The 27,916-nt window shown below is 39.8% G+C and overlaps 4 protein-coding genes and 2 pseudogenes across 4 annotated transcripts; 3 read left to right on the top strand and 3 right to left on the bottom strand.

Annotated features, from left to right (window-relative positions):
* The first annotated feature begins 3,652 nt into the window (after window positions 1-3,652).
* On the top strand, window positions 3,653-6,343 carry LOC137739352 (pentatricopeptide repeat-containing protein At3g03580-like). The gene has a single exon (XM_068478912.2). It carries the CDS (start codon window positions 3,771-3,773, stop codon window positions 6,129-6,131), a length of 2,361 nt encoding a protein of 786 aa, XP_068335013.2. The 5' UTR covers window positions 3,653-3,770; the 3' UTR covers window positions 6,132-6,343.
* A 952-nt stretch (window positions 6,344-7,295) lies between these two features.
* Window positions 7,296-9,468, top strand: LOC137739349 (Saccharopine dehydrogenase). The gene is made up of 2 exons (XM_068478908.2): window positions 7,296-8,037; window positions 8,621-9,468. The coding sequence occupies exons 1-2, from the start codon at window positions 7,357-7,359 to the stop codon at window positions 9,311-9,313; spliced, it is 1,374 nt and encodes a 457-aa protein (XP_068335009.2). The 5' UTR covers window positions 7,296-7,356; the 3' UTR covers window positions 9,314-9,468.
* Window positions 9,469-9,525: 57 nt separating this feature from the next.
* LOC148694051 (UDP-glycosyltransferase 13 pseudogene) lies at window positions 9,526-10,383 on the bottom strand (annotated as a pseudogene).
* LOC137739353 (phenolic glucoside malonyltransferase 1-like) lies at window positions 10,258-12,018 on the top strand (annotated as a pseudogene).
* Window positions 12,019-14,182: 2,164 nt separating this feature from the next.
* LOC137739887 (putative ubiquitin conjugation factor E4) lies at window positions 14,183-20,693 on the bottom strand. The gene is made up of 16 exons (XM_068479621.2): window positions 19,470-20,693; window positions 18,734-18,938; window positions 18,378-18,529; window positions 18,043-18,295; window positions 17,724-17,876; window positions 17,005-17,208; window positions 16,789-16,901; window positions 16,586-16,700; window positions 16,377-16,466; window positions 16,051-16,254; window positions 15,862-15,957; window positions 15,590-15,712; window positions 15,053-15,145; window positions 14,805-14,972; window positions 14,639-14,728; window positions 14,183-14,545 (listed from the first exon to the last, which is right to left on the bottom strand). Exons 1-16 carry the CDS (start codon window positions 20,309-20,311, stop codon window positions 14,366-14,368), a joined length of 3,081 nt encoding a protein of 1,026 aa, XP_068335722.2. The 5' UTR covers window positions 20,312-20,693; the 3' UTR covers window positions 14,183-14,365.
* Window positions 20,694-23,226: 2,533 nt separating this feature from the next.
* Window positions 23,227-26,556, bottom strand: LOC137738662 (phosphatidylinositol 3,4,5-trisphosphate 3-phosphatase and protein-tyrosine-phosphatase PTEN1). The gene is made up of 7 exons (XM_068478136.2): window positions 26,084-26,556; window positions 25,549-25,864; window positions 25,261-25,437; window positions 24,978-25,091; window positions 24,600-24,788; window positions 24,164-24,502; window positions 23,227-23,687 (listed from the first exon to the last, which is right to left on the bottom strand). Exons 2-7 carry the CDS (start codon window positions 25,828-25,830, stop codon window positions 23,547-23,549), a joined length of 1,242 nt encoding a protein of 413 aa, XP_068334237.2. The 5' UTR covers window positions 25,831-25,864; window positions 26,084-26,556; the 3' UTR covers window positions 23,227-23,546.
* Window positions 26,557-27,916: the final 1,360 nt, after the last annotated feature.

The raw sequence follows: 27,916 nt of genomic DNA on the forward strand, positions 1-27,916 counted from the left end.
TAATATTAATGTTGACCATGATATACCCAATGGTGGGTTTTGAATATAATCTATATTTGAAAAATTAATTATAATGGATGTGACATTTTCAATAGGTTGGGTACTTGTTTGGAATGTTTAAAAAAAATTGAGACCAATTTGGAATCACTTGTTAATTAGTGCTCGTAAATTAATAAAGTACAAAGTGATTAGCAACATATGGGATTCAATGAAATTCATCCACTTACTAATCTAATTTTCTTTCAAGCAGCACAAAGGAGGTTAGTGGTCTCCACGAATGTATTTTCTTTCTCTTCGCCATGCTAGGCGTGCTCCTACAAGTTAAATGTGCAACCTTGCAGACGTCTCCATTTGACACAGACTACGTCATTGTTTTGCTGTTAATTGCAGATTTATTTGCTTATGCTGGGACATTGGCGATTCTCAAGATACAGCAAGCTTCCCACAATTCAGATATCTATGAATTGATGAACAGAATCAGCCTTTTGTGTGGAACTTTTGCTTTGATTCTACTAACGATCATCCTAGTTCCAACTTTTGGGTGGTTTACTTTGGCATGCTGGGCCATATACTTTGTGACAAGTGTGATTAAGTCCTACTCAACCTTGAAAAGACTTTGCACAAGTACAACAATTGTAACTGACATTCTCCATTATATCATTCGCAAAATGAAAGAGCTAAACATGAGATTGAACGGTACAGAAGAATCCCAATCCCAAAATCAAAATGGAATAGCTATAGTTTAATTAATTTTATGAAAGAGCGAGTTGTAGGTGTTGATAAGGGTGGTTAGTTTAAGATGTTTCGCTGCTCTTACCTTTATCTGATGCAAATTTGAATTTGTTTTATTTGAATACCTGATATAATCTTGTAGTTGAACTATGACTGTTGTGGTTCTTATGTATAAAGCCTTGTAAAACGAAGTTTCATACTTCCGTTCTTTTATTGAAAAAGAAAAAACGGAGCATAAAAAATGTAAAGAAAAAGTGTGGTCTACAAGAACAGTAGTTAACTTATCAACGATTATAATCTGCACATAACTTGTTTTCCTTTGTCCTTTTCGTGAGGGTTTCTTTCAGTTTGATCGATCCGAGGTACTCGTTTCTAACATTGGTTTGCACCGTGAGTAGGGATTCTTATGTCACATTGCGTACGAAAATTACAACACTACGTGCGTGTGTATGCATGGAATAGAATTGTTACCTTTTTCTGTCAACTGGCTCAATGACTCAGAGGCAACTCATCCACTCGCTTGCTTCCTTTTAAGCTTCCCATACATAAGGTACCGTTTGGTACATGGAATGGGACGGAACGGAGTGGGACGAGGCGTTCCGTCCCATGTTTGGTGCGCCTAAAATGGCTGGAAAGCGTTGTTCCACATGATGACTTTTGGGTGAATTTTTTTTCTACCTCACCCCCCTGGAACGACTCGTTCCACATCTGTGGAAAACAAATAGCCGATTCTATATCCACTCAAATCTTCAAAACCCTTCCTCTCCCATGGCTACCTGCATCGATACTCAGACCAACCAACTTTCTCAGGATCCCAACATGTCCAGTTCTGACGAAGACCGTTACCAATTCATGAACTTCTGCCGCCGTAGCTTCTCCGATCAAGTTTTCTGCGCACTCATTTGCCAGAACCGCACGAAAACCACTCAGACGTGCAGAATCGTGGAGGATCTCGACCCAGATGAAGATCTATGGCTCATAATGCAGGACAAAGCTCGCTCAGATATTGATGATGAACCTATCTTGTCAAATTATTATCACTCGCTGACTCGAGAGGTACCCACTTGGTTTTTCCCATCAATTTGTTCGAAATCGGTTTGAAAGATTTCTTATCTGTTCTGTCATGCGCGTACCAAACATACACGGAACCTCCGTCCCGTCCCGTCTACGTACCAAACAGTACCTAAAAGATCTCTCTCTCTCTCTCTCTCTCTCTTTCACATTAAGGCTCTAAGCTATAGTTCACACAGATGACCATAAGTCTTGTTCGTTATCGTCATTTTCGTCAACTCCATTTACTATACATTCATTCCCTATCCAATCCCGTGCTCTCTATTATTACAAATACAACACTACCCCATTTTGTACTTCTTTAAAATATTTTTCTCTGCGATCATGGAAAAACAAAGCGCCCTGGTAAACTCCTTGTTAGTCGCGGCAAGTCTCTCATTTTGTTTGCAAATGAAAAGCCAAAACAGATACTACTCCTCCCTCCAACGTCCCCTGCAATAAGTGGGATTCAATGAAATTCATCCACTTACTATCTAATTTTCTTTCTAGCAGCACAAGGGAGGATAATGGTCTCCACAAATGCATTTTCTTTCTCCTCACCATGCTAGGCTTGCTCCTACAAGTTAAATGTGTAACCTCGCATGCGTCTTCATTTGACATAGACTACGTCATTGTTTTGATGTAAATTGCCGATTTATTCGCTGATGCAGGGACATTGGCAATTGTCAAGATACTGCAAGCTTCCCACAATTCAGATCTCTATGAATTGATGAACAGAGTCAACCTCTTGTGTGGAACTTTTGCCTTGATTCTACTAACGATCATACTAGTTCCATCTTTTGGGTGGTTTGCTCTTGCATGTTGGGCCACACGCTTTGTGACAACTGTGATTAAGTCCTATCCAACCTTGAAAAGACTTTGTACAAGTAGAACAATTACAAGTGACATACTTCGTTATGTCATTCACAAACTGAAGGAGCTGAACATGACATTGAATGGCATGGAAGAATCCCAATCCCAAAACCAAAATGGGATAGATTAATTAATGGGTAAATTTCGTGTTTAATTGCAACTCCCACACAAAATCTTAAAATTGTACATCCTTGTATAAAAAATTAAGATTTCATTGTAGTATCATACATTCGTCAAATTTTCGGTCAGTATCTTTGTTATATGCCTACGTGGCATACGAGGCCCATTCTATCACCTATATGGACTATCCAAATTAAAAAATCAGAAGAAAAATTTTCTTTTGGAAATTCATTCAAATCATATATATATATATATATATATCTATATATATCGCTATTAATTAATGAAACCCTCTTTGTCAACCAAAAGAGAGTGAAAAGATAACTTAGTCTTCTATCACAAAAAAAAAAAAGACAAAAAAATGATGGTCAATAATGTAATTTCACAAGTCCAAATTTACTATTTTTTATTAAAGCCTCACATATAGATGATGTTAAAATATCTCTAATACTTAAAATTAAAAAAAAAAAAAAACCAAAAGCAAAAACCTCTCCCTCTCTCTCTCTCCCTCCCTCTCTCCTTCTCATTTTCTAACAAAATGTGTTCATATACACAAAGTGTGTAGGCAAATGTTAGTATATATATAAAGTATGATATTTATTGACATATTATTACAAAATAAATGTATGCAGGTATAGTTTTTATTTTTGAATGAATATATGATTAGTCACATCATAAAGCATAAGAAGTTACCATTTTTATTAACAATTCATGAAGTTAGGAACTTATTCTCAATAATGCCACTTTCTACTGAAATACCCAATACACATAGTTTGCATATTTAAAATTATATTGCTATCACCATAAATAAAAAATTAATTAATGTATTCGACAAAAAGTTAAATAAAATTGCCATATTTAACAGAATTTATAAGTAAATTATGATGAAAACTAAGAAGAGGAACCAAAGTTCAAACAAACCGATCTGCTTAGTTTAGAGAGAGATAGAGAGAGAGGTATCAAAATGCTTGCTCTCTCACCAATCGCTTACAGTCATGAATCGTATTAAATCCGGGTTCGGATCATTGCCCTCCAAAACCCATATTAGATTTCTCTGCACATCGATTCTCGACGACCCACGCCCTCAATCTCCATTTCTGTCAGAAAAGCTCGCTTCTTTCTTGGACAGTTGTTCAGACGCTTTTTCACTGAGAAAACTCCACGCGCGCATTTTCGCTCACGGCCTCGGAAACAATATATTTCTCGGCTGCAAGCTCCTGAATTGCTACGCAAAGTTCGACCTTTTATCAGATTCCAGATGGGTTTTCGACAGAATCGTCAACGGGAATCTGTCTCTCTGGAATGCAATTCTTGTTGGGTATTTCAGAGCCGGTCAATTCGACGAAGTTCTTCGGCGGTACGTAGATTTGAGGCGGTGGAATATCGGGTTGGATAGCGGTGCCATTACGTTTGCTTTGAAAAGTTGTATCGAGTTGGGATATTTGGGATTTGGACTAGGGATTCATGGGGATGCTATGAAGTCTGGGTTTTGTTCAAATGGATTTGTGGGTTCGTCGCTCATCGGGTTGCATTCTAGATGTGGGTTTGTTGATGAAGCAGCTAAAGTGTTCGATGAAATTACTGAGAGAGATATTGTTGTCTACACTTCGATTATTACTGGTTATGCTCAGAGTGGCGATCAACACGCTTGCGAGGCTTTTGGGTTTGCACGCCGTATGCAGAGGCAAGGATTGCATCCAAATCGGGTCACTCTTGTTAGCTTACTTCAGGCAGCGTCGCAGTTAGAGACACTGAAAGAAGGACGTTCGGTCCATGGCTATGCTATTAGAAGAGGAATTGGTGGTTCGGATGAAGTATTCGAAACAAGTCTCGTGGACATGTATAACAAATGTGGATCCCCTAGAAGGGCAGCCTGCATTTTTGGCGAAATGGATAGAAAGACTATTGGTTCTTGGAATGTGATGATTGCTGGTTATCTTAAAATGGAACAGCCCTTGGAGGCTTTCCACCTTTTCTGTCAAGTGATGGAAGAACATTTTGTCCCGGATTTGATAACTTTATCCAATGGGATTCTGTCTTGTGCTTGCTTGAATTATTTGTGTCCAGGAAAGAGTATCCACGGTTACATTATTCGAGCTGGTATTCAGCTTGATCTATTGGCAGCCACCGCTCTGGTCGATCTGTACTCCAAATCAAACAAGTTGATCCAGTCCAGGCAACTATTTGATAGAATGGAGAAAAAGGATGCTATATCTTATGATGTGATGATGACGGGCTATCTCCACAATAATTATGCCAGCGAAGCTGTGGACACCTTTGTCCAAATGGTTGGAGAAGGTATTAAACCAAACCTAGGTTCCTTGTTGAGTGTAATTTCTGCTACTTCTGAGCTGAAAGGCATAAGAAAAGGCAAGTGCATCCACGGTCTTGTATTAAGACATGGGTTTGACTTGAATACTGAAGTTATGAATCAAATTATCTACATGTACGCAAAATGTGGTTGTTTAGACCATGCGAGGCAAATCTTTAACAAGGTAAGATATCGGGATTTGGTCTCATGGACTTCAATGATGATGGGTTATGTTTACCACGGCCATGCCGATGAAGCCGTAACATTGTTTCGATCGATGCAAATTGAGCTGGCGCAACATGATTTAGTTACTCTGATAACTTTGCTTCAGGCAATTTGTCAGCTTGGAAGTCTGAGTTTTGCAAAAGAAGTCCACTGTCACTTGTATCGAGCTGATATAAACAACGATATATCTCTCACCAATTCTTTAATCACGACTTATTCCAAGTGTGGGAAATTAAATATGGCTGCTAATCTATTTGAGCATGCAGTTGAACGGTGTCCGACATCATGGAACACGATGATCCTTGCATATGGGATGCACGGGAAATGCAAGAAGGCCCTAACGCTCTTTGAACAGATGAAAAGTGAGAAGGTTGTCCCTGATGAAGTAACCTTTACATCAGTTCTCACCGCTTGCAGCCATTCCGGTATGGTAAACGAGGGCCTACGAGTTTTCAAGTCCATGGTGGAGGAACATTCCATAATCCCACGTGAAGAACACTATGGTTGTATGGTCGATTTACTAAGCCGAGCAGGATTGCTTGAAGAAGCATATAATCTGATCAAATCCATGCCATCAGATCTTACTGCTTCTCCACTGAAAACCCTGCTTGCCGCTTGTAAAGTACACGGAAATACGGAGATGGGTGAGGTTTTGGGAAGGCGGCTCTTGGACTTAGATCCCGAGAACTCAAGCGCGATCGCCCTGGTGTCAAATTTGTATGCAGAAGGTGGAAAGTGGAACGAAGTAGTCGGAATAAGAAACACCGCAAAACAGAGAGGTCTTAAAAGAACTCCAGGTTATAGTCTGATACAGACTTGATAGATAAACAGGTGTTCGAGATGTGAAATTCTCCTCCCTTCCACTTCAATTTTGATTCTTTCAAATTCGCATGAGATTATGTTTCTTGTACCCTACGTAATGGAAGTTGTTTTCCTTTACCAACTAAACCTAACCACTCCTAGACCTAAATTGTAGCCACGAAAAGATTGAGACAATGGAAAAAGAAAATAAAGATTTGGTTTGTCTTACAAGTTTCTCATTGCTCCACTGTGACATGTTAGGCAGTAAGAATAATGGGTCAGGCTGCCGGATTAGGTGACATGTCAGATCACTTAATACCAACAAGCATGTGAACCTATTATGACGTAAGAATAATGGGTCAGGCTGCCGGATTAGGTGACATGTCAGATCACTTAATACCAACAAGCATGTGAACCTATTATGACTTTTGACGCATCATTCGCATTGCTAATACTTCATGCTTCCATGCACTTTCTCTCAACCACACAATGACCTTTTGATGGAGAAAGAATCTTACTTACGTCTGATCATATGATATGTTCAATCACTCAATATCATTACTTCAATAGACACTATTTGACTACTTCTCAAGGAGTATTTTTTTCATTCCTGACACATACACAAGTTATTCATCCGATATACAAAATAAAAAGATTGTGTGCATGTCAACTTCTAATAAACAGCCGGCCCTTGGGGACGGTAAGGCATCAGATTATGTGCGTGTTATAGTAAACTAAAGACCTTTATCTAGCTAGCTTAATAGGGGAATTTTGTAAAAGCAACCCGAAGAATTGCTCAGCTACTAGTAAGTAAGGCTTTTTTAGGTCGTGTTACAAATGCACTGGCTAAAAGTTGGGTGATTTTTCATCTTTTGGAATATCAATTTTCTGATGAATATGAGTAGAGATTTAATTTTTTTTAATGTGAATGTAAGAATGACTGATTCAATTACTAACATGCGAAATAGAGATTATCTCGTTTTACCGGAAGACGATCTCAATAGTTACGCATGTTCAATGAATAGTTGCAACGTATTGAAATAATAAATCATCCATCTAATAGACACTTACAACTCGGTGAATCGGTGAGTATTTACTGTAAATTCGGGGTATGGGTGAAAGGTAAATGATGACGTGGCCACTCGACACGAGATTTTTCCGGCGGTCATAACTGTACTAGATAACCAAATCTGACATCAGTATATAAAGCTCCAGTCAACTTTCACTCTCATTCAAATCCAATCATGCCGGAACTTCAACCCCAAACCACCGCCAGCCCTCCTTCCTACGATCTCATAATCCTCGGCGCCTCCGGCTTCACCGGCAAGTACGTCGTCAGAGAAGCTCTGAAATTTCTGAACTCGCCCGCCTCCCCTCTCAAGTCTCTAGCTTTAGCCGGTCGCAACCCAACCAAACTAACCCAAACCCTCAAATGGGCAGCCCACCCGAACTCACCACCGTCCATCCCCATAATCGCCGCCGACACCACCGATCCACCGTCTCTCCACCGCCTCTGCACCCAAACCACCCTGATCCTCAATTGCGTCGGCCCCTTCCGCCTCTACGGTGATCCCGTCGTCGCCGCCTGCGCCGAAACCGGCTGCGACTACTTGGATATATGCGGGGAGCCTGAGTTTATGGAGAGGATGGAGGCGCAGTACCATGGCAAGGCGGCGGAGACCGGTTCGTTGGTGGTTTCGGCATGTGGGTTCGACTCTGTTCCGGCGGAGTTTGGGTTGATGTTCAATTCGAGGCAGTGGGTCGACCCGGCTGTGCCGAACCGGGTTGAGGCTTATGTGAGCTTGGAGTCGGAGAAGAGGATTGTTGGGAATTTAGGGACGTACGAATCGGCGGTGCTGGGTGTGGCAAATGCCGATAAGTTGCAGGAGCTCCGGCGGTCCAGACCCAGAAGAGCTAAGCCTGCGGTAATTGTTAATCAAATAAATCTCAGATTTTTAAACCTTTTATGTTCGTAGTTGGAAGTTTATAATTTGAATTTACTGCTTTGATAATTAGAATTTACTGTTCATATTATTGCTGGAATAATGTAGGGGAAGAACACAAATAAAATGTCGAATCTTGGTGCAAATGTTGTCTTAATTTAGGTCCTGCTATTGGCAGAACGTAGAAACCGAGACGAATTTTAATTTTGTCTTTTGGATCGCATGTTCCTTTCAATGTCTCGGTTTGCTCAGTTAGCAAATACATCAATGAATCGAATTCGCAGTTTTGTACCTTATTCCACTATCCTGGAGCCCTTAGTGGTCCTTACTGGTTTCATAGTTCAGGGGATTCGTTGTTCATGCATCGCTGTTATTCGATTTATTTTTCTGGGTTTAGAGTGTCACTCATGAATTCCAAATGTTTGGATGCTAATAGACATTGAGAAGTGTAGGATTTTCAGTTCGAATAATTTATGTCTTCGATTTTTGGCTTGATGGTGCATGTCTACATTACTGGGGCAGCGCAGCTCAATTGGTTGATCTTGAATTTCTTTATTGGTTGCAGATTCCTGGTCCTCCTCCTCCTAAAGGACCAACCATAGAACAGCAGAAAGATATTGGCCTTTGGGCTGTGAAGCTACCTTCAGCAGATGCTATCGTTGTACGTAGAACACTTGGATTTCTGACTGAAAACCCCCACGGGCTTCCTGGGAGGAACGAGAGTCTTGAGCACATTGAGAAAAGAGAAGCCTTCTGGTCAACAGTGAAGCCAGCTCATTTCGGAGTGAAGATAGGAACCAAGTCACTGTTGGGCATTTTGCGTATCATGACGGTCGGAATCTTTATTGGGCTCTTGGGTAGATTCTCCTTTGGGAGGTGGCTTCTTCTTAAATTTCCCTCATTTTTCAGTGTTGGATGGTTCAGGAAGAAGGGTCCCTCCGAAGATGAGGTGAGAAGCGCTTCATTTAAGATGTGGTTTGTTGGACATGGTTTCAGCGACAGCAGTCTTGTTTCGCAGGGAAGCAGAAAACCTAACATGGAAATAATAACAAGAGTGATGGGGCCTGAGATTGGTTATTTGACCACCCCGATAATTCTACTTCAGTGTGCTCTGATTGTTCTGACCCAACGCGACAACCTTCCAAAGGGAGGAGTTCTCCCAGCTGGCATTGTGTTTGGCCCAACTGGTCTTCAGGAAAGGCTCCAAGAGAACGGGATTTCTTTCGATGTCATTTCGAAGAAAGCTCTTTCTGGTTAACTGGTACAGCAGTCCGACAAAATAAATCTCTAGTTGGAAGTACCCCTTAAACAATAACATGCGATAAACCAGAAGTTGTTTTTGCTTTTTCATTATGTTTTGATATACCTTATAACAGTAGTTACAAATATTGTGAGATTATGGCTTGATCTGCATCTGATTTGTCTCAACTGAATGCATCTTTGCTCTAATCTGATCTCAGAAATGAAGGTTTAACATGGTAGTACCTGAAACTTCTTCCATGTGTCGATGAGAGCAGCGAGACTCTTCGTATAACCACCGCCATCTCCAACAAAGCCCTTCTAGCCTCTTCTCTAATGTGCCGTGCGCTTGCAACTTCAACAACTCATTACCCATTATCTCACTAACCGTCTGTGCAATGTCCTCTGTTTTCACCACCATCGACCTATCACGCCAACCCCAACTCTTATCCCAATTCCGAGTCCAATTCTCTCCATCAAATCTGCATTGATTTTCTGATCTCCATGTTACTGCCATGCTAACACGGGCACACCGTTCCAGAGAGCCTCAGACAAGGAGTTCCAGACAGTAACACCGATGGCCAGATGGCTCAATATCTCCTCCTTCCCCAGTTCTTCACTGCCAATCCACTTTTCTCCACCCTCTCCAAGCACCTCAGTCAGTTTCTCGTCATGTTCCACGTCAACTTTCTTATCCTTCACAGCCCACAGAAACCTGCAACCCCTCCTCGCGAGGCCATCACTAACTCTCTAATTAGCTCCGTTGACATGGCAGTCCTGCTTCCAAAGCCGACATAGAGCACTGACCCAGTTGCTTGATCATCAAGTCATTGCACCTGTTGGCTTGTCTCAAAGAAACAGGGCGCTAGTTGTCAGACAGAAATTACTGTCAGTACTTTGCCCTCATTTAGTGCTGCCAGAGTATCACTCTCTATACTTTCACATGCGTTCACCAAAGTGATCGCTGAGATGGGCAGGACTAGCGAAGGGTAGAAGATGGACGGAGTGGGTGAAATGTCAAGCTAGACTATATATAATTAAACACTTCCTTACAAAGTTGTTCATTTCATTTCCAAACTCCAATACCATAATCCAATGGCAGTGAAAGTCTTTCAAGTTTGCAGGGTAGCTCCACAACCTGGCTCGTCAACGGCGTCAGCCATCCAAGCTCAAGGAGAGAAACTTACTTACGAGGCAGATCCCACTATGTCAGAAGCAATATCTCAGATCAATCACGCGCTGCCGGCTCAGAGTACTTGTCTCTTCCTCTAACCTTCTGTGACCTCGTATAGCTAAGGTATCCACCCTTCCATCGTCTTTTCTTCTATGACATATTGCCTTGCTCTTCCCCTGCAGACACCCTACTCTTCTTTCATTCAACAATTATTCCAAAACTCAAAACCTCTCTCTCTATCACCCTCCAACATTTTCTACCTCTAGCCGGAAACATCACTTGGCCCAAAAACTCCCCCAAACCCACCCTTAATTATGTCAAAGGCGACACCGTTTCCTTCACAGTAGCCGAATCTGATGCCGATTACCACCATCTCTCAAGCAATGATTTTAAAATTGATGCCAAAGAATACCACCCTCTTGTGCCCCAACTGGCGAAATCTCATGAAAAAGCCGCGGTGATGGCGTTTCAAATCACCATCTTTCCCAACAGCGGGGGCTTTTCCGTTGGAATATCCATGCACCATGCAGCTGTTGACGGCAGACTCTCTTCGTGTTTTTGAAATCTTGGACCCACATGTGCAAACACGTTCAGCAATCCGATGACATTTTTTTCCTTGATCAGCTCAAACCGTTTTACGACCGAAGGGGTGTCAAAGACCCCTTCTGTCTCCAACTGGAAGATATTTACTTGAACCAGTTTCTGAACATGGACAGACGTCAAAATAATCGAAGTATGATGGTTGCAGCTCGCTATAAATCTCTAGTGATGTCAGATTCAACTCGAGGCAACTTCGAATTCACGAGCTTTACGGAAATGGGTCATGACTGGAACAGAAGAGACCACGTGGAAACAAGAAGAGGGACATGATCGATCTGTTCATTTGTCAACGTTTTCTCTAACGTGCGCCTATTCATGGGTTTGCTTACTAAAAGCAGAGCAGGAAGAAGTAAAAGGGGACATATACCTATGTCATTTAGCGTGAACTGCCGGTCGCGCTTACCTTCCTTTATACCTGCAAACTATTTTGGAAACTGCGTAACGGGCTGTCTAGCACTTGCAGAAAGAAAAGGACTTCCGGGAGAAGACGGGTTGCTTGTAGCAGTAAATGCGATCACCGAAACCATTAAAGTTGACGACGGTATTTGGATGAATGGTGCGGGGAAATTGGTTAACAGTTTGTACCCTTCTGATGAGCAGAATAGTAGTGGTGCTGGTCACCAGAGAATATTTACAAACGCTGGATCGCATCGGTTTGACATGTATGATACTGATTTTGGATGGGGAAGGCCAAGGAGCACCGAAGTGGTTCGGATAAATAGAATTGGAACAATCACTTTTGCAGATGGCAAGAATGGTGGTGGCGCTGTTAACGTTGGATTGGTTTTGAAAAAACTTCAAATGGAGGCTTTTGCTTCTCTATTTGCTAAAGTTTCAAGTCTTATTTCATCTGGTCAGCTGAAAAATTGTATGCTTCTTCATGCTTTATCTTGTGATGTTTTTTGGAGCAGGAAGCTGTGTAAATATAAACGTTGATTGAATTTGTAGGATCAGTACGAGGTTTTTCACAATGCACATGTTGAATAATTCTATGAGTTGTTTGATCAATGAATTTGAAATGTATAATATAAATTGTCATATTAGCCTCTCCACACTCGTTTACACATATATGATATGCTATATGTGTGACTCACATATCTTTAATAATACACACTAGATGCATTATTAAAATGTGCATGCATTGTTAAAAATTTGTAAGTCATGTGTAATGCGTAAGATTACCTTGCATGCGCATAAGTGCATGAAGAGAGACTAATTATTATTTTTTATTTTCCTTGGACAAAAGATCGGAGGCTAGAGAGAAGACATTATCCATCATGGCAATTCACACCTTGCAATAGTGTACACTGCAACATCTCCTGCACCATAAAGTCACAACCTGCAGCTGAAGAGTCTCAAGCCCGTGAAATGGTGCAAATTGGATTAGAAATAAGTCCAGGGGATAGGCTGCGGAGGTTTGATGTCCCCAGTTTCCAGAAACAGTTCTAAGGAAGCAAGATTTACTAGAGAAATACAAACCGTTCGTGGATGCTTGCAGTTCACCAGTTTCAAATCATTCAATCGACGTGATGGACTCTCAATAATCAAAGGTCTGAGCAGCCGTGCTACAGGAATTTCGTCTGCAATTTTACGCGGTTGTTAGCTGATTGAATCCGTCGAAACCAGGTGGTAGCCTTAGAACACATTACACATCTAGCTAGTGATAAATTCTTTAGAGTTGAAGCCTTCAACTCTGAAAGTAACCAGCAAGGGAAAATATATAATTATATGTTTGTTCCCAATCCGAGCACTTAATAAATGAAAGCGAAACCACCCAATAGGTAACTAAACAACAGCACTCTTGGGATGAATGAGTTACGGCTTCTAATTTTTCTATGAATCCACATTTTGTAAATTTGAAACTGATGCGACAAAAATTCGTCATGGATAAAAAATGGAGGTATGAAAGTGAAACAGTACAAAGTTTCCGGCGGGGCGAGAATCTGATGCTATCTCTTGAGCACAAAACATAAAGGATAAAACAACAGGTAAGGAGTGACACCACAAAACCGTTCGTATTAGGGTAAAAGGATAACTTTACAGTTGGTACAAGGGTTGGGCACGAGTCGGTTTGGTCTTGTTCCACTGCCAAACCGTCAATTTGACCGATCACCACTGCAGGATTTGGTTCAGTTCGGTTGACTGGCACTCTATCCGGTGGGAAAACCCATCGAAACCAAAATGTTAAACTTGCTGATGTTCTAACTTCAACCATCGACCTTGAGAATGGAGATGGGTGGGAATGGAGGTTGGCAGCCGCTGCTTGTAGGCGTAGATAGTGAGACCGAAACCCCTATTGACGATTGCTCAGCCGCGAGGCATCATAGAGAGAGAGAGAGATTAGAAGACCATCGCGAAGTAGTAGGGTACAACGTAACCCTAACTAGGGCTTTCCTTGTTATTTACCTAGCTACTATTCTTTTGTCAAATATTTACGTACCCTTTTACTATTGTAAGACAAAACAAAAAAGCTTTCTTGCCTATATGAAATCGCAGCACTTCAACTCCCTTGCGAAACGGAGAACCACAGAACCTACGCTGTAAGAAAGGATGCCACTTGAACTCTTGACGTGAGCACAGCTTGCATTGCTCTTTGCATGCATGCTTGTAACTACAACCTACTAATCTAGGAGAAATTTGCAATGCCTCTCCAACTTTTAATTTGGGATATATATATATATATATAGTGAGCTTTTTTGTTCTTTTAAAACGTATCAATTTACTTCAAAAAAAAAAAATATATCAATTTACTAAATTATACAAGAAGAATGTCATAACCAGATTTCTCTCTGTAATCTATTAGCCAATAATCATTTATATTTTGGGGTTTTAAACTTGTAAATTGTTAAAGAAAATTGAACAACCTGTGAGATCATCTGAGGTCACAATCACGGTCTTCGTCATTCTTAAATCTAAGCCTTTAGGTTTCGTTGATTGAGCTCCCTTCTCTCAAGGAAAACAAATCTTAGTGCCACCACCGTGCATATATTCCTAATGCGAGTTACATGACCTACAGGGAAGGCCGCCTCTACTTCCCACCGATGGCCGGCCGTTTCGCCACAGCAATCACAACAGTAAAAAATTAAGCTAAGGTTTTCAGTTGTCACAAACATATTTAAGACCATTGAATTTATTCCAACTGATTTTATGTCTAACAATTTATGAAAATGAAATTTCACTTTACAAACCTCACCTTTCAAGAGCTAAAAGATTTATAGTTGCAATAACCTTTCTGAAGAATTTCTCCGCTGTTACTTTCCGAAGGATACAAATCTTAATCGTCCTATTAACAACGTCCTAATCAATTAGCATTTCACTAGTTGTAGTTTGTATCGTTGCCTTGGAGCTCTGCGTGCTCAAGTCTTCCCCGCGCTTCTTCGATTCTTGGGACCTAATGAACTCTTGTATCCTTGCCTTTAACTCGTTGTCTGGTATCAGCATGTCCGCAGTAAGATGGGATCGGTTGAACGGATCAGACTGCAAATCACACGCAAACGATAAATTAGCACGATAGGAGATACATTTCATAAGATTGCGGAATATATTCTCACATAAGGACTGATGACGTACACTATCACTAAGAAGATGCCTTTGAATGACCGGTCGGTCTACTGTGATTCTTGAAGAGGGTAAGATGACTGGATCCTTCATTAAAGTGTACTGCAAGAAAGAAAATACATGTAAATAAAAAAGCCGGCTCCAACATATCTTCTTAAACACAAACACAAAAATGTACCTGAATTGGATCGAGGAATTCATCTGGTATGTCCCCAAGAATAGCTTCAATGTCCATGGCCTCTGAAGCAGCAACCTTGGCTTTCGCACCTAGCTCGATAAACTCTTGTATGATCCTCTCATCTTCACCAATTTTCCGCCTTAGGACATCTGCTGCAGCACTAAATAACTGGAGCGATGTACAATTGTGTCAGGCAACATCCCAGCCAAACATAATGATGGAAGTTAAAGCCGACTCATCTGAATTACCTGCTCATTGTACGACCGACCATCCTTTGAGATGGCAGCTGGAAATATATTTTCTGAATCACCCTTTGCCAAATGAACATATATGTATACAATCTTCAAACAAAATAAAAAAAGCTAGTCAGGCTCGGGGTTCTTCAATCAAACAAATGCAAAGGTCTCTGCCAACAACAATCAGACACTAAAAGATGTGCATGGTTGCATAGGCTAGAAATGCTAGCACAATCTTAGAAATTTCACAACACTCATAACTGTCATCATAACTTTAGGCTCCGTTCCAATTGAAGTCAATAGTAATGAAGCAGGCCCTTTGTTTGACCAAATGGACAATGTTAAAGGGTTCTTTATGGCCTTGCATTTAGATCAAATGAAAATGGTCAGGGTCAGCTAAGCCTATGAGCCATGTTCAACTGAGTGTTCTTTACTAACATGCAGATTTTGATTCAGTCTTACGAAATTACCATATATATACATATATAATTTTAGCTGCATGCCTTCCGCCAAGCAAAAAGCACATAAGTTCGAAAATCGTATGCCAACCTGCTTAAGCAATTGCTTTGGCCGGAATTCATACTTCTCAGGGTCTTTCAAGCTAAGAGATTTTCTTTGAGGGCCTACTAATTGCAACAAAAAGTAATTGAGCATGCTGGCCACCCTTTCAACCTGGGAAGAAATTCACATTTGAAAGAATAATAAGATAAACCTTGAGGAAACTGCTTATTGATTTAGCAACCAAATTTTCATTTCAGAGCAATGAGCATGCATCTTTAGGAATGTGTGCAAGAGAGAGAGATTGGAAGAGATGTTTATACCATCTCAGGAAGTAGGAAAGGTGCTGTAATTTGTTCTGTAGTAAATGCCATCATACTAACGTCTTCATTTGCTAACTTCATATCTATTCGGATAATCTGTAAAGGCATGTATTCATTTGGTTAGGTACACTTATTTCCAGAAGAAAACTATCATGGTTTTTATTTTAGTGGAGAGAAGATGAAACGGACATTTTCTTGAGACTGGAAGAGGCGTGTTCTCTCCTGCCTTTCTTGAGCAGGTCTCCGCTCCCACTCTGCAGTGTTTGACATCTCAGCTTCCAGTTCTTTGTGTTCAAGAATTTTGTTAAGACTTTCATCCAGAAGATAGATGCTATCATTGATCAAGAAGTTTAAGAAATTCAAGTAAACACCCTTCTCCTCTTCCTTAGCAATCTGGAACAATATATAAGTTATTGCAGTTAAGGGCACATGCCATAAAAACCAGAGAGCAGAATTTAGAGAGCTTAGAATAATGACAGAAATTTCAAATATGTCTTTCCATTAAAGTACTCTACCTGTTTCCAAGCATTTCGATGACTAGGGACATGCCACAGATATTCAAGAAGTTCAGCAATATTGTGGCGAATATTAAACTTGTCATAGAACTGCACAATTGGAAAAACAAACACACCAATGAACAAGAAGATAATTGAGAATGCAAAACAAAATGTATTTATATGAACCTCCTTCAACATCGAGCACACATGAACATAAGAGCACACACCTGTGTGTGAGAACCAGTGAACTCGATGTCAACATATAGCTTCAAGAGATTCCTCACAAGATACTCAAGAGATAGTTGGTGCCCTTCAAATAGGGTCGCTGTAATAGATGATCCACTGTAGACGCAATGCAAAATTCTATAAGTGCCCAATTTTCATCATCAAATCAAAAAGGATGTGAGATAAAATGGAGACGTTAAACCACCTTCCACGGGGCATCCAGCAGTTTAGGACTTCAACCATCTTTGCTCTTAGGTAAGGGTTCCTGATATATTCTGGGCTGGCCATAAACATTATAATGAAGTTCATAAAATCATCCTGCAAAGCAAAAATATAAAATAAATTAATAATACATGAAGATAAGACAACAGGAGGTATGAAGAGAAAAATTTATGATAAATGTCTTCAATAAAAATTCTACCAACAAAACCCCATCCAAGGCTTTTGGAATCCGGGAAGCAAATATAAGCAACTCCATGGCATCTTCCACAAAATGCTCCGGCATAGAAGCAAACTCCATTGGGCTAGTTGATGGCAGGGGCATTTTAAACCCACCAACCAAGCGAACTAGCCACACCACCATCAAACGATAGAAAGTAAGAGCACTCTGTATAACTGTTGGATCCTGAAAGGGATAAAAAAAAAACAAATATAAGGACAAGGAGTGGCTCGAAACAAGAACCCCAGGGAAGGCAACTATAAGAAAAGAAGTGAACCAGTGAAGAGCAGCAACAGTAAGCATTGAAAAATAGGGCTACGAAACGGTAAACAGTTCCAACCAGCATACACATCAGATTACAAACACGTATGTTAGATTTTCTAAATGAAGCATTTTTTTTTCATCCTTCATTGAAGGAAAAGTGGCTAAAAACTTAAAAACATCATAACCTTAGAATGGATAGACAGACTTCCAACAAAAACGATGCAGATGCCACAGACTAGAATGGCCACCAAACACATCATTCCACTTCAATATGACAAGCAACTTAGTACACCCCTCAACACCCATACAAAAATCGAGACAAGCTCAAACCTAATAGGCTAGGATACCAACCTCATAAGAACTATTTAAAAATATGTATGACCCCACAAAATGCAAATGACCACACAAATGCGCACACACAAGGAGTTTGGACATACCCTTAATATCTGAGCTTCATAAGAAAGCTTTTCCTGCGAATACGACTCTATTTCCTTCTCAAGGCGAGCTATATCTGTCTCTAATTGTGGAGAAGAAGTCTGGCCTTGCATGGCTTTAAGTGTGGCGAGAGTATCTTCAGACCTTGAAATGTCCTGGATTGAGTATTTTTCAATATAAATGTTCCACCCATCAATTACATATAACAATATACAGTTCATGAAGTATATGAATCTCTTAAATCATGAAACAACACACAATAAGCAGTTGCTTATCACCATGTGGTCTTTCACGTCTTCCAATAAGGGACAACCCAGTTACCTGTACTAAATGTTTAAAGTCAGAAAATGCTTTCAACAATCCCAGATTGAGCACCCTTGCAGTCATGAAGAAGCATTCGCAAATAAATGAATATTTAGCTTTTTCACTATTTGGCTTCACGTTGACACTATTTCCGGAACTGGTGGCTTCTTGAGATTGTAAAAGGCGAGTTTCACCATCAGTATTCCCCATACTAGCTTTATTAATCCATTCAGTAACTTCTTCAGACGATGCATGTAAAGCAGTCAAACCTCTAATGTAGGTCAAGAAACAATGGTTAGTGTGCGGAACTGAAGAAGGAAATTTATGTCCACTGGCAAAAAAAAAATCCTCACCTTAACTCCAAACGGTTACTGTAGAATACATATTTTGGATCAATTTTGTCCCTTTTTGTTAAATTTGCATCTAAAAATGGATCACAAAGCCGAAGCATGACAGCACTGAGATTGACAAACATGCCTGAACTTGCACATGAAAGAGGATCTACCTGTGACCATAATAACAAATTACTGGATGTTCATAACTTAAGAATCCAAACATTCCTTACCAAAGTTGACACGAATTATCAAAAGAAAAAGGCTTACGTGAAGATCAAACTAAATAATTGTATCTGGCAGTTTTACTGGCCAAGATTACAATCTTTCACAAAATAACATCATTGTTTTGCATCTCAAACGATCAAAGACAATACCTGAATCTGAGCCCTTGATGAGTTTTTGTTGATCACCTCTGCAAGATACTCGAGAACATTCTCACGGGTGTCAGCATTTTTCAGTAGTAAGAGAAGAACTTCAGTAAGGCCATCATATAAGTTATTCATGACTGTCTTAATCGTGGCAAATGAAGATAGCAGATCAGCTGGTCTACGAGTTGAAGCTTCTGAAAAGCACTGCTGCCTGGTGTTATCGTTCAAGAGAGAAACAATGCATTAATAAGAAGCCCCTTTTTCCTTCTAAACATTAAAGAGATAAAGAAAGTTGACTACTAACCCGAATAGAAAGAGAGCACAGAATGCAATGGCCGTTAAAACTATATGCACATTTATCTACCAGTTTCATGCATGGTTCAGTTTCTTTTAGTCAACTCAAGATTTATAAGTTTCCGAATTTGATAAGGGGATATGGTAATCAAGCGAATTGAATTGAAACCTATAATTTTTGTTTTTCTCTTCAAAAGGAGAAAGGTAAGTTTCACCAAGCCAAACAGATACACAAGTTTCAGTTAACTGTACTTAGCTTTAGTCTTCTACAGTCTAGAAACTGAAAACAACACAACATACAAGATTTTATTCTATACAAGTACCACAGACCAAAGGAAATAACATAACAACAAGAACGTGTCAACAACAAATGCAAATAATCGCAACCTGAAAAGTACAAGCATCATTGGCAAACAAGCAAACAAGAAACACAAAATAGTTCACTCACCCAACATCAGGCTGGCTCTTGAAAATAGGATTATCAGGCAGAGCACTGACATGAAAAAAAGGGCCCAAAATGCTAGTCCTCTCAATCACACGTCCATTCAAGTACACCCCTTTTGGAATCCACCACGGGTGATTCACAAGTGACCTTGCACCAACCGGCAACTTAACCAAAAAATACAGAGCCCTCAGTGGCTGCTGGAAGTTTCCGAGGGCCGAAACCTTAAGCACAATCTCTCTAAGCTCCTCATACAACCCCTTCAAAATTGGGTCCAAGCTATCGAAATCGGAGTCAGTGAAGAACTCCTCCAAAAACCCAGGTGGGCACTGAATTCCCCCACTACTCCCACTTCCTCCAAACCCATCACCTGAACCGCCACCCTCTGAGAAGATCAATGGCAATAAAGGCGAGGCATTCGACTTGTTCGAATCGAAATTCGGGTTGGGGAACGATTCGGGATTCCCCAAATGAATCCTACAATACGAAACCGAAAGCTTTTTCGCTTGCCTAACCACGGATTCCAATTCCGACTTCAAGTTCCTATCTTTCATGGAAGCAATTTTCTTACCCTCGTCGTAGGCGCGTTTGTAGCACCCGATCAGGTACTGGAACGGCGGTTCAGCAGCGGGGAAGCTGCCGGATAGCCGATCGATTAGAATCGATTCCATGAGGTCGTAATTGAGCCTTAACTCTTTCCCCTCGCTGAGAATCTCTGCCGCAGTCATCTCCAAGTAAACGACTCGGGAATCGGAGTCCGATGAACCGGTCAGCGATACGAGAAAGATTTTGCGGAGGACTATGTCCTCCAACTCCTCCCGGGACCGCTGGGGTTTCGGGGTCGCCATAGATGGAATCTGGGCTCTCAGTAATGGGATTTTCCCGAGAAACAAACAGATGGGTAGTTGGATTTTGGGTTGATTGTAATGGTGGATGGTGGAAGGTGGGTGTTTTAGTGAGAGAAATTGATGGGAACAGTCGCCATTGTAGAGAGAGAGCAAAAACAACGACGCAGAGGTTTCCTTGATGGTGTGCGAGACCCAGTAGAACAATATCTGTGGACTTGGTAGAGAAGAACTTGGGGGAGAAGTAGGAATGGCTCCCCAAACGGGTCCCGGTTCACTCCGGTGTCCGGTCCGATCCGATCCTGACGGTTTTTTTTTTTTTTTTTTTTTTTTTTTTTTTGTTTTTTTTCTCTTTAGCACGGTATCGGCCTGATCCAAATCAAAATCCATTTATGAGAAGATTAGGAGTTTGGATTCTATTCAGATTATTGAATCCAACTTTCCAACTTATATTTGATAGGAATTGCATTAGTAATGTAATTACTATTAATGATGATTAACGATCATTAGCATAGTCGCATATAGATAGTACTATTCACACCTATTTTTACTTATCAGTTATCATACACTCTTCTTAATTTTTTCAATTGTCGAATCGAATGAATTGAACAAGTAAAATGGTTCTGGGAGAAAGAGTGTGTGGTAAATACTGGGATGGGTGGAGGCTTGGCTGAGGTGGGCTATAGCCCAACAGAAATATCAGACCAATGACAACTTGTTAAGGGTATTATTCATTGTAGCCCAACCCAATTAGACCAAAACATTATTATTACCACTCAACGCATCCCCATCAGCTTTTGTTCTCTCTTTTCAGCCCCTTGACTTTCTTTAATTTTATTTTTTTTAATAAACGATATTATGTACACTAATGAAAATGAAGAAGTGCGTCAAGCTTCACAATGGACCAACCATACTAATATGGTTCAAATTCGCCTTTGGCGAATCGAACCTAAGACCTCTCGTTTATAAGTGACAAGGAATACTTCTAAACCGTAGTACTAAGAGGCACTCTCTCCACCTCTTAAGTCCACTTCTCTTACATCTCTTACCCCAAAACACTAGAATTCGAGTAATGTTACACTTATCTTTTTTTTTTTTTCATACTATATTTGTATCACATTTCTAATAGAGGTACAACCACAAACGTGTGGATCCCATATCTATTAAAGATAAGATCTGATATAGATATGGTAAATAAAATAGGAAAATTAATGAAAATGGCTTGAAAACTTTGAGTTTTAACGATAAGGACAAAATAAAAGATAAAGTGAATAGTACCAGAATTGAATTTTTAGTGTAAAAATGTAATTTTTCGTTGAAATAAACAGTACTAAAAGATTTTTGTTAAAGTTCTCTGAAATAGGAATAACACTTGTGTTAGACTTCAGCGTTTTATTTTTCTACATTTCACAACATTCAAATTTTCTCCACACAAACCTTATGTTAAAGTTAAGGAATAAACTTAATTTGAAATAATGGAGGATAAAAGTCATTAAGTAAATCACAAGTTCTCGGTTTTCATAGTTTTCTCTTAGCAAGGAAGTAAATTTTTATACTTTGATATTGATATTGATAGTTGTCTTGAAAGTTCAGTCCACCCAAGCTTTAAATCCTAAATATGTCCCTTCGTCACAGTAGTCTATTTTTTTAAAGGCCGAGAAGACTCACACAGTCATTTCAGCTTATTTTTTACCATCATTGTGCGATTCACTAGCCCTATAAATCGAACCAAGACGTGTTGCATGAAATATGGATCTAAAATTCATCATCAACCATTGAGCCACCTCGTAGTGGTTTTTTATTATTCAACTTATTTATGGTTAAAAGCACAAAATTGAAAGTTTTCCGAAAAATAAAAAGTACAAAATTGAAATATCATACTACTAACCGAGAATGAGAGTTCTCTTAATGTACATATAAAGTAGATAAAATATTAAGTATTCTTTAATTCCGACAAAAAAAGAAGTAGATCCTTTTAATAAAAAAAAATGGTGTTTTATCTCAGTAATAGAAGGAAGTGGATCCCCTACGGACCTAAATATACTAAGCATGTTGAGCAAGGGATCCGATCCGTTGAATTTAATTCAACGGCTACAATTATTATAACTTTAGAGGACCCATGTTTGTAGCCGTTGGATCAAATTTTACCGATTCGGATCCCTTGCTCAGCAGACTGAATTTTATTGGGTCCGGAGAAGATCCGGTTCCGTAACAGAAAACAATCATGCATATTTTCAACTTAAAAAAAAAATTCATCAAAAAGCATGACAACTAATATTTGCATAATCTTTAACCTTTATATGTTCATATCATTTGCAGGTAGTACCCCAGAGCGTACCAACATTTAGAAACTGACTTGGACTTGGATTTCTTTTGCTTCGGAACACGTATGCATGTAGACATTGATCTTACGCGCGTTCTGCATTCTCTCAATTTTACACCTCGATTGGACTTGATCGCTGTGAGACCCCCAATATATTAAAGGCACCCCTGAAATTTTGACTTGAAGAGATCCCCTTGACGCAGTTGCAGGTACATGGACCCAGGTTCGAACTGATTCGTTACAATCGACGAGAGATAAGGGATCTTTCTGGATTCGCACATGATCACTTGAACAAAGTTAAGATCCAAGGCTTCCAAGGGAATGCATACGAGATAGGGTTTGCCATTTGCATTACGAACATTCAACATGCTCGAGGGCGTGGTCATCCGCCCATTTGGTAAAACCTATTTGGAGTGCATGGAGGCCATGGTGGTCGAAGTAGTGCACCACTATAATCGTGGTTTGGATCCATCTTGGGATGTAAACCGCAGGGCATTCCTCGAGGAAAAACTCGATGATGTGAAGACTCGAGCGATACTTCTCTAACGGTCGTAATCAGCAAGTGCATTATATATAGGTCTTCGGGGAGGTGGGATACATATTACAAAGGAATCGCAATGAATCATCAAAATTTCAAGGTAAATAATACATCAACATCTGCAAAAGGCTCTGGATCGTACTATGATACAAAACTCGCTCTTTCAAATCGCAACTGCTTTCTGCCGGTGAAAAATTAGATGGCAAGGATGCAGGAGGAACTTGATTTTGTATACATATACTGTTAAAGTTGCAAAACTGCAGGGTTTATCATGTCGATCAGTTTGTGTCGACAAAATTACAGAGGCGAAATTCATTTGATCAATAGGCGTCATAAACCGCCCGTTTAATCTCCTTGAACAATTCCAGGTTAAGATTTTACAGCAATTCATGATGATCCGATGGAGTTATGAATGAGGGTCTTGCATTGATAGGACCAAATAGTAGCTCTAAGCAGAAGGCAGGGCCGCATACCGATCTCCCTTTTTTTCCAACTTTATCCAAATCCCGAACAGTGAGCTGCAACCATTCAAAACACCAACACATCAACGTGAATCAAATTTTTAACTGTGGGAGAGCCTGTTTGGAAGTGCTGTTAGAATCGCTATAATCATATCCTTGACGATGTTTAGCAGAAAAAGTTAGGTGTTTATGAGTTGTGAAAGCGTTTGGAAGCATTAATGCTCAAATACGCAAAATTGACCCATAATCACTTTCAGCAAAAATTTTAAGAAAAATCCAAATACTTCCTGAAAATAAATTTGATAGCACTTCCGAGGAAGTACTACATGTGCTTCCGTAACCCGTAAGCACTCCTAAACTTTATCTGCCATACATCACTAAATGCCCTTCTGGTTGTTTGGAAATGCTTTTGACCTCTCTAGAAGTAATCCCAAACAAGGCCTAAAATTTTCATCGTGCCCATAAGTGCTTTGTAAAGAAGCATTTTCAGTGGACCGTTGATAAAGTGCTGGAAAGAGAAAGTAGGTCAAGACCTGTAGCAAGCTGTTCCTGATGAAAGCCGTGTTGAAGCAAGCATAGAAGAGGCGACTTCCATACATTTTTTGATAGAAAATGACTCGCACATCTCCAGTTACCTGCACAGGCTTATCGAAGTAATATTCAAGACAGGCCTTCTGGTAAAGTGCCGAGCTTTCTGTATCCATTTGGACTACAACATGAGGCTCATCCGATTCTGATTTCTTATCTTCCTCATCGCCTTCAATGAATGAGAGATAGTATCGTGGACTACTCGTCCTCTGACATCCTTTCTGGATTTGTTTGCAGGAACTCCTAGAAACTTCGAGTGACGGACGATAAACCTGGCCGGAAATCTGTTAACACAAGGTTCAAGAAATTCTTATTAGTTGACATAAGGATATGGTAATTGATCAGTGTTCTAGATTATCAGAATGTGCAAAAAAGGCAAACCTCTTGCAACTCCGACACCACAAAAAAGATTTTCTCAATGTTAACCGTGTCATAAAATCGGATTCTCCTCAATTCTCTGCTACATTGCTGAGGCAAGTTCACATCGGGTGGTGCATCTTCAACTCCGCGAGGAAAAGAGAGACAGTTCGACCAGTATCCTACATAACGGCGTTGACTTGGTATTGAGACCTGTTTCGATCAGATACCAATGACAACGTGTTTGTTAGTGTAAGCTGTTTTATGCCCTTCTTAGAAGAGTTTTCAAATGACTTAGATTGGAAATTGAAAGCAATACATAAGCTCAATTTTTTGTTCATACAGATTATGATATACTAACATTCTTTTGGAATCTTTTGTATTAGACGTAATATGACTTACTCCTTCATTGTTGATGGTCCGCCTTTGAGCATACAACAGAAGAGCTTCCTCTGCTGGCATCCCACAGTAGACTAGGTAAGCACATACCATTAAACCCGTTCGACCTTTGCCTGCCTGCATCAAAATAGCAGCGATCAAAAGACACGAACGTTATAATACATCCTCAATGGTGTAAATTTAGCTTAATCAATGTTTTATATTTGGGTTCGGATAATTAAGCAAACAGCAATGTTTGCTTAAGAAATTACTATGTACAGCTAGCTCGCTATTTATGCCTACCTACCATGCAGTGTATAACGGCAATGTTTTTCGGATCCTGTGATAACCATGAATCAACACTTTCACAGAAGAGCTTGATCATTTCTAGATGTGGAACATGATTGTCATCAAAAGGAAACCTCTCCACACGACCATGAAAATGAGACGGGTCATAACTTTCTTCGATGCAAAGGTTATAGATCTGAAAAAATACCACCCTATTAACAAAAAAAAAAAAAAAAAAAAAGTATATATAATCAAAGTTAGAGAAATAATTTAAGAAGGAACTAATTGGATTAAGGAGCTGCAGTACCTTGTAATGATCTTGATGTCTCATATCAAGCACAGACTTGACCTGCCAAAGAGGATTACGATACATTGCCCGCATTCGTTCTGAAGGGAATGACATTGCCAAAATGCGATCCGTTATGTAAGTCATGTCGAGATCATAACCAGCGACAAGCATTCGCCTCCGTTGCTTCGACACCAAGTTACGGATGTAAAGGCTTTTACTCAGACAATTGATCAGTTTGTGTTGTAGGGTTAAGCTTTCAAACTTCCCAGCGGGCACTTGCCTTGAAAACTTCAACCCCATCTTTTGGAAAATATAATTGTGAATATTATGGTACCTAACCCAAGAAAACACCATTCATCAACAACAACTAAACAAAATTAACAATCATAAATATTTGAAAAATTACATTCATGCTTAAACACACACACGTTATTCGCGTCACATTTATTCACCACTTCTCTAATACATGTCAGTCATGGGGACAACCTCCCTTATCAGCAAAATGTGATATAAAAATATCGTGCATATAGCATTTCTGAGAAAGAAAATGTACCTGCAGAGCTGAACATGAAGTTTATGATGAATTGGGTGAAGGGAACTTGATGTGTTGAAGCAAATTCTAGGGCAAAAAACGTAAAAACCCCCAAATTGAAGCGGTTTGGGGAAGAACCCTAGAATGAGCTTTGGAAAAAGAAAAAAAATATGTGGAAGGTTAGGGTGGCCGGGAGGTCATGACGAATGTGACCTCCATTTTTCGTTGGTTGAGAGAGAGAGAGAGAAGAAAAGAGAAAGCTGATTAGGGTTGGGAAGCTAAGCCAAATTTGGAGAGCACAACAATCTCAACCCCAAATTTGGACCAAAATTGTTGTGGCAACAAATAAAAAATAGGGAGCAAAATTGGGCGAGAACTTAGGGTAATTTTCTGCCTTGGGACAGAAGGAAGCTTTTTTAATTAAGACCGTTGGGATTGGCTGAGCTAATCAACCCTAATAAGAGATTACATGACCGATCGTGAAAAAAACCCTGGAAAAAAACAATTGTGAGAACACATGCAAATCTTATATCACTATTCAAATAAGTTGTGATATACAGTTCAATAGAGATCCAACACAATCTTGTGTCTCAGGGGAAATAGAGAAATTTTTGTATGTGACCGCAATTAAAAGATTTTCAATTAGAATAATCTAGCTTTAAATGTAAGACCAAGCATCTTCAAATGTACACAAACTTAGTACATTTGAAAATACTTCGTTGTGTAGTTGGAATCAAGGATAGATTTTCCCTACTGAAGTTATAGCAATTGTTATAGTTCTAAAACTTGCAAATTTGCATCGACTCGCAATATAGATATATTCATTCATCAATATATGTCTAGAAAAGTCACATTAAGCATACCATAAACTCTTAAGTTATTAGGGAAACTCATCTATTATGGGTCGGCAGCAAATAAAACACTTCAAACTGGAAGATGAAAAATATACTGGTAAATTAAATAATTAAAAGTGGTAAACAAATTCAGAAGAACCTCTAAAGTAAATTGTCGCAATGAAGGAGAAAGATGATGAGAATCCGAACCTGCACCAGGATGTATAGTCGTTATTGCTTTCTGCCACTACTGCAGTAAAGCATCCAAAAATTTCATTAGAAATAAGCAATTTCACTGTAAAGTCTTTTCTTTTTGTTTGGATAATTTGACTATAAATTGAAAATAAAATCAAGAGTAAACTGTGTTGTTTTCTGGAGAAGAAAGAGGGAAGTTGCATGTGTCGTTTTTTACCTCGACCCCCAAAACAGCTAAACAACATACGTGATGCGATATGTAAGCTGTGACGTTACTCTCTGTACTCGCCTCCGACAACATGACAACGTCTATTGTCTAGTAAACGACATGCAAGATGCAATGGTTTACTTATCGCTAAGGTAAACGACATCACGTCGTACAAACGTCAAGCGACACTAGTGAGGCCTGAACGGAGCAGAAAAAGGACGATGGCGGTGTCGCTTTAGTTGTAATCACAAGATCCAGTATTGTAGATAAGTGGATGGTTCCTTCCTGCCTAAGAAGCCCAACGGGTACTGTGCTTCATGTGACTCATTTAAATTTTCTTCGCGTTAGATTTAAAATTTTTTTCGTCATGTCATATGTAAGAGGATGTGTAAAGATGTGAAGAATTGAAGTAATTCACATAGAAACGCAACCATCATGGGGTAGCTTAGTAGTAGAGGACGAATTTTAGGTCCGTATTTCACACTGCACATCCTAGATTCGATTCTTGACGCTAGTGAATCACAGATGTGGCAAGAGGATGCTGAAATGCCTCTGTGAGTCTTTCCGACTCCCTAAAAGATTGACTGTCGTGATAAAGCAACTAACTGGTCATCTTTT

The sequence above is a fragment of the Pyrus communis genome, chromosome 9 (genome assembly GCF_041283825.1).
Source record: "Pyrus communis isolate YQ-2024b chromosome 9, ASM4128382v1, whole genome shotgun sequence".
NCBI lineage: Eukaryota > Viridiplantae > Streptophyta > Magnoliopsida > Rosales > Rosaceae > Pyrus > Pyrus communis.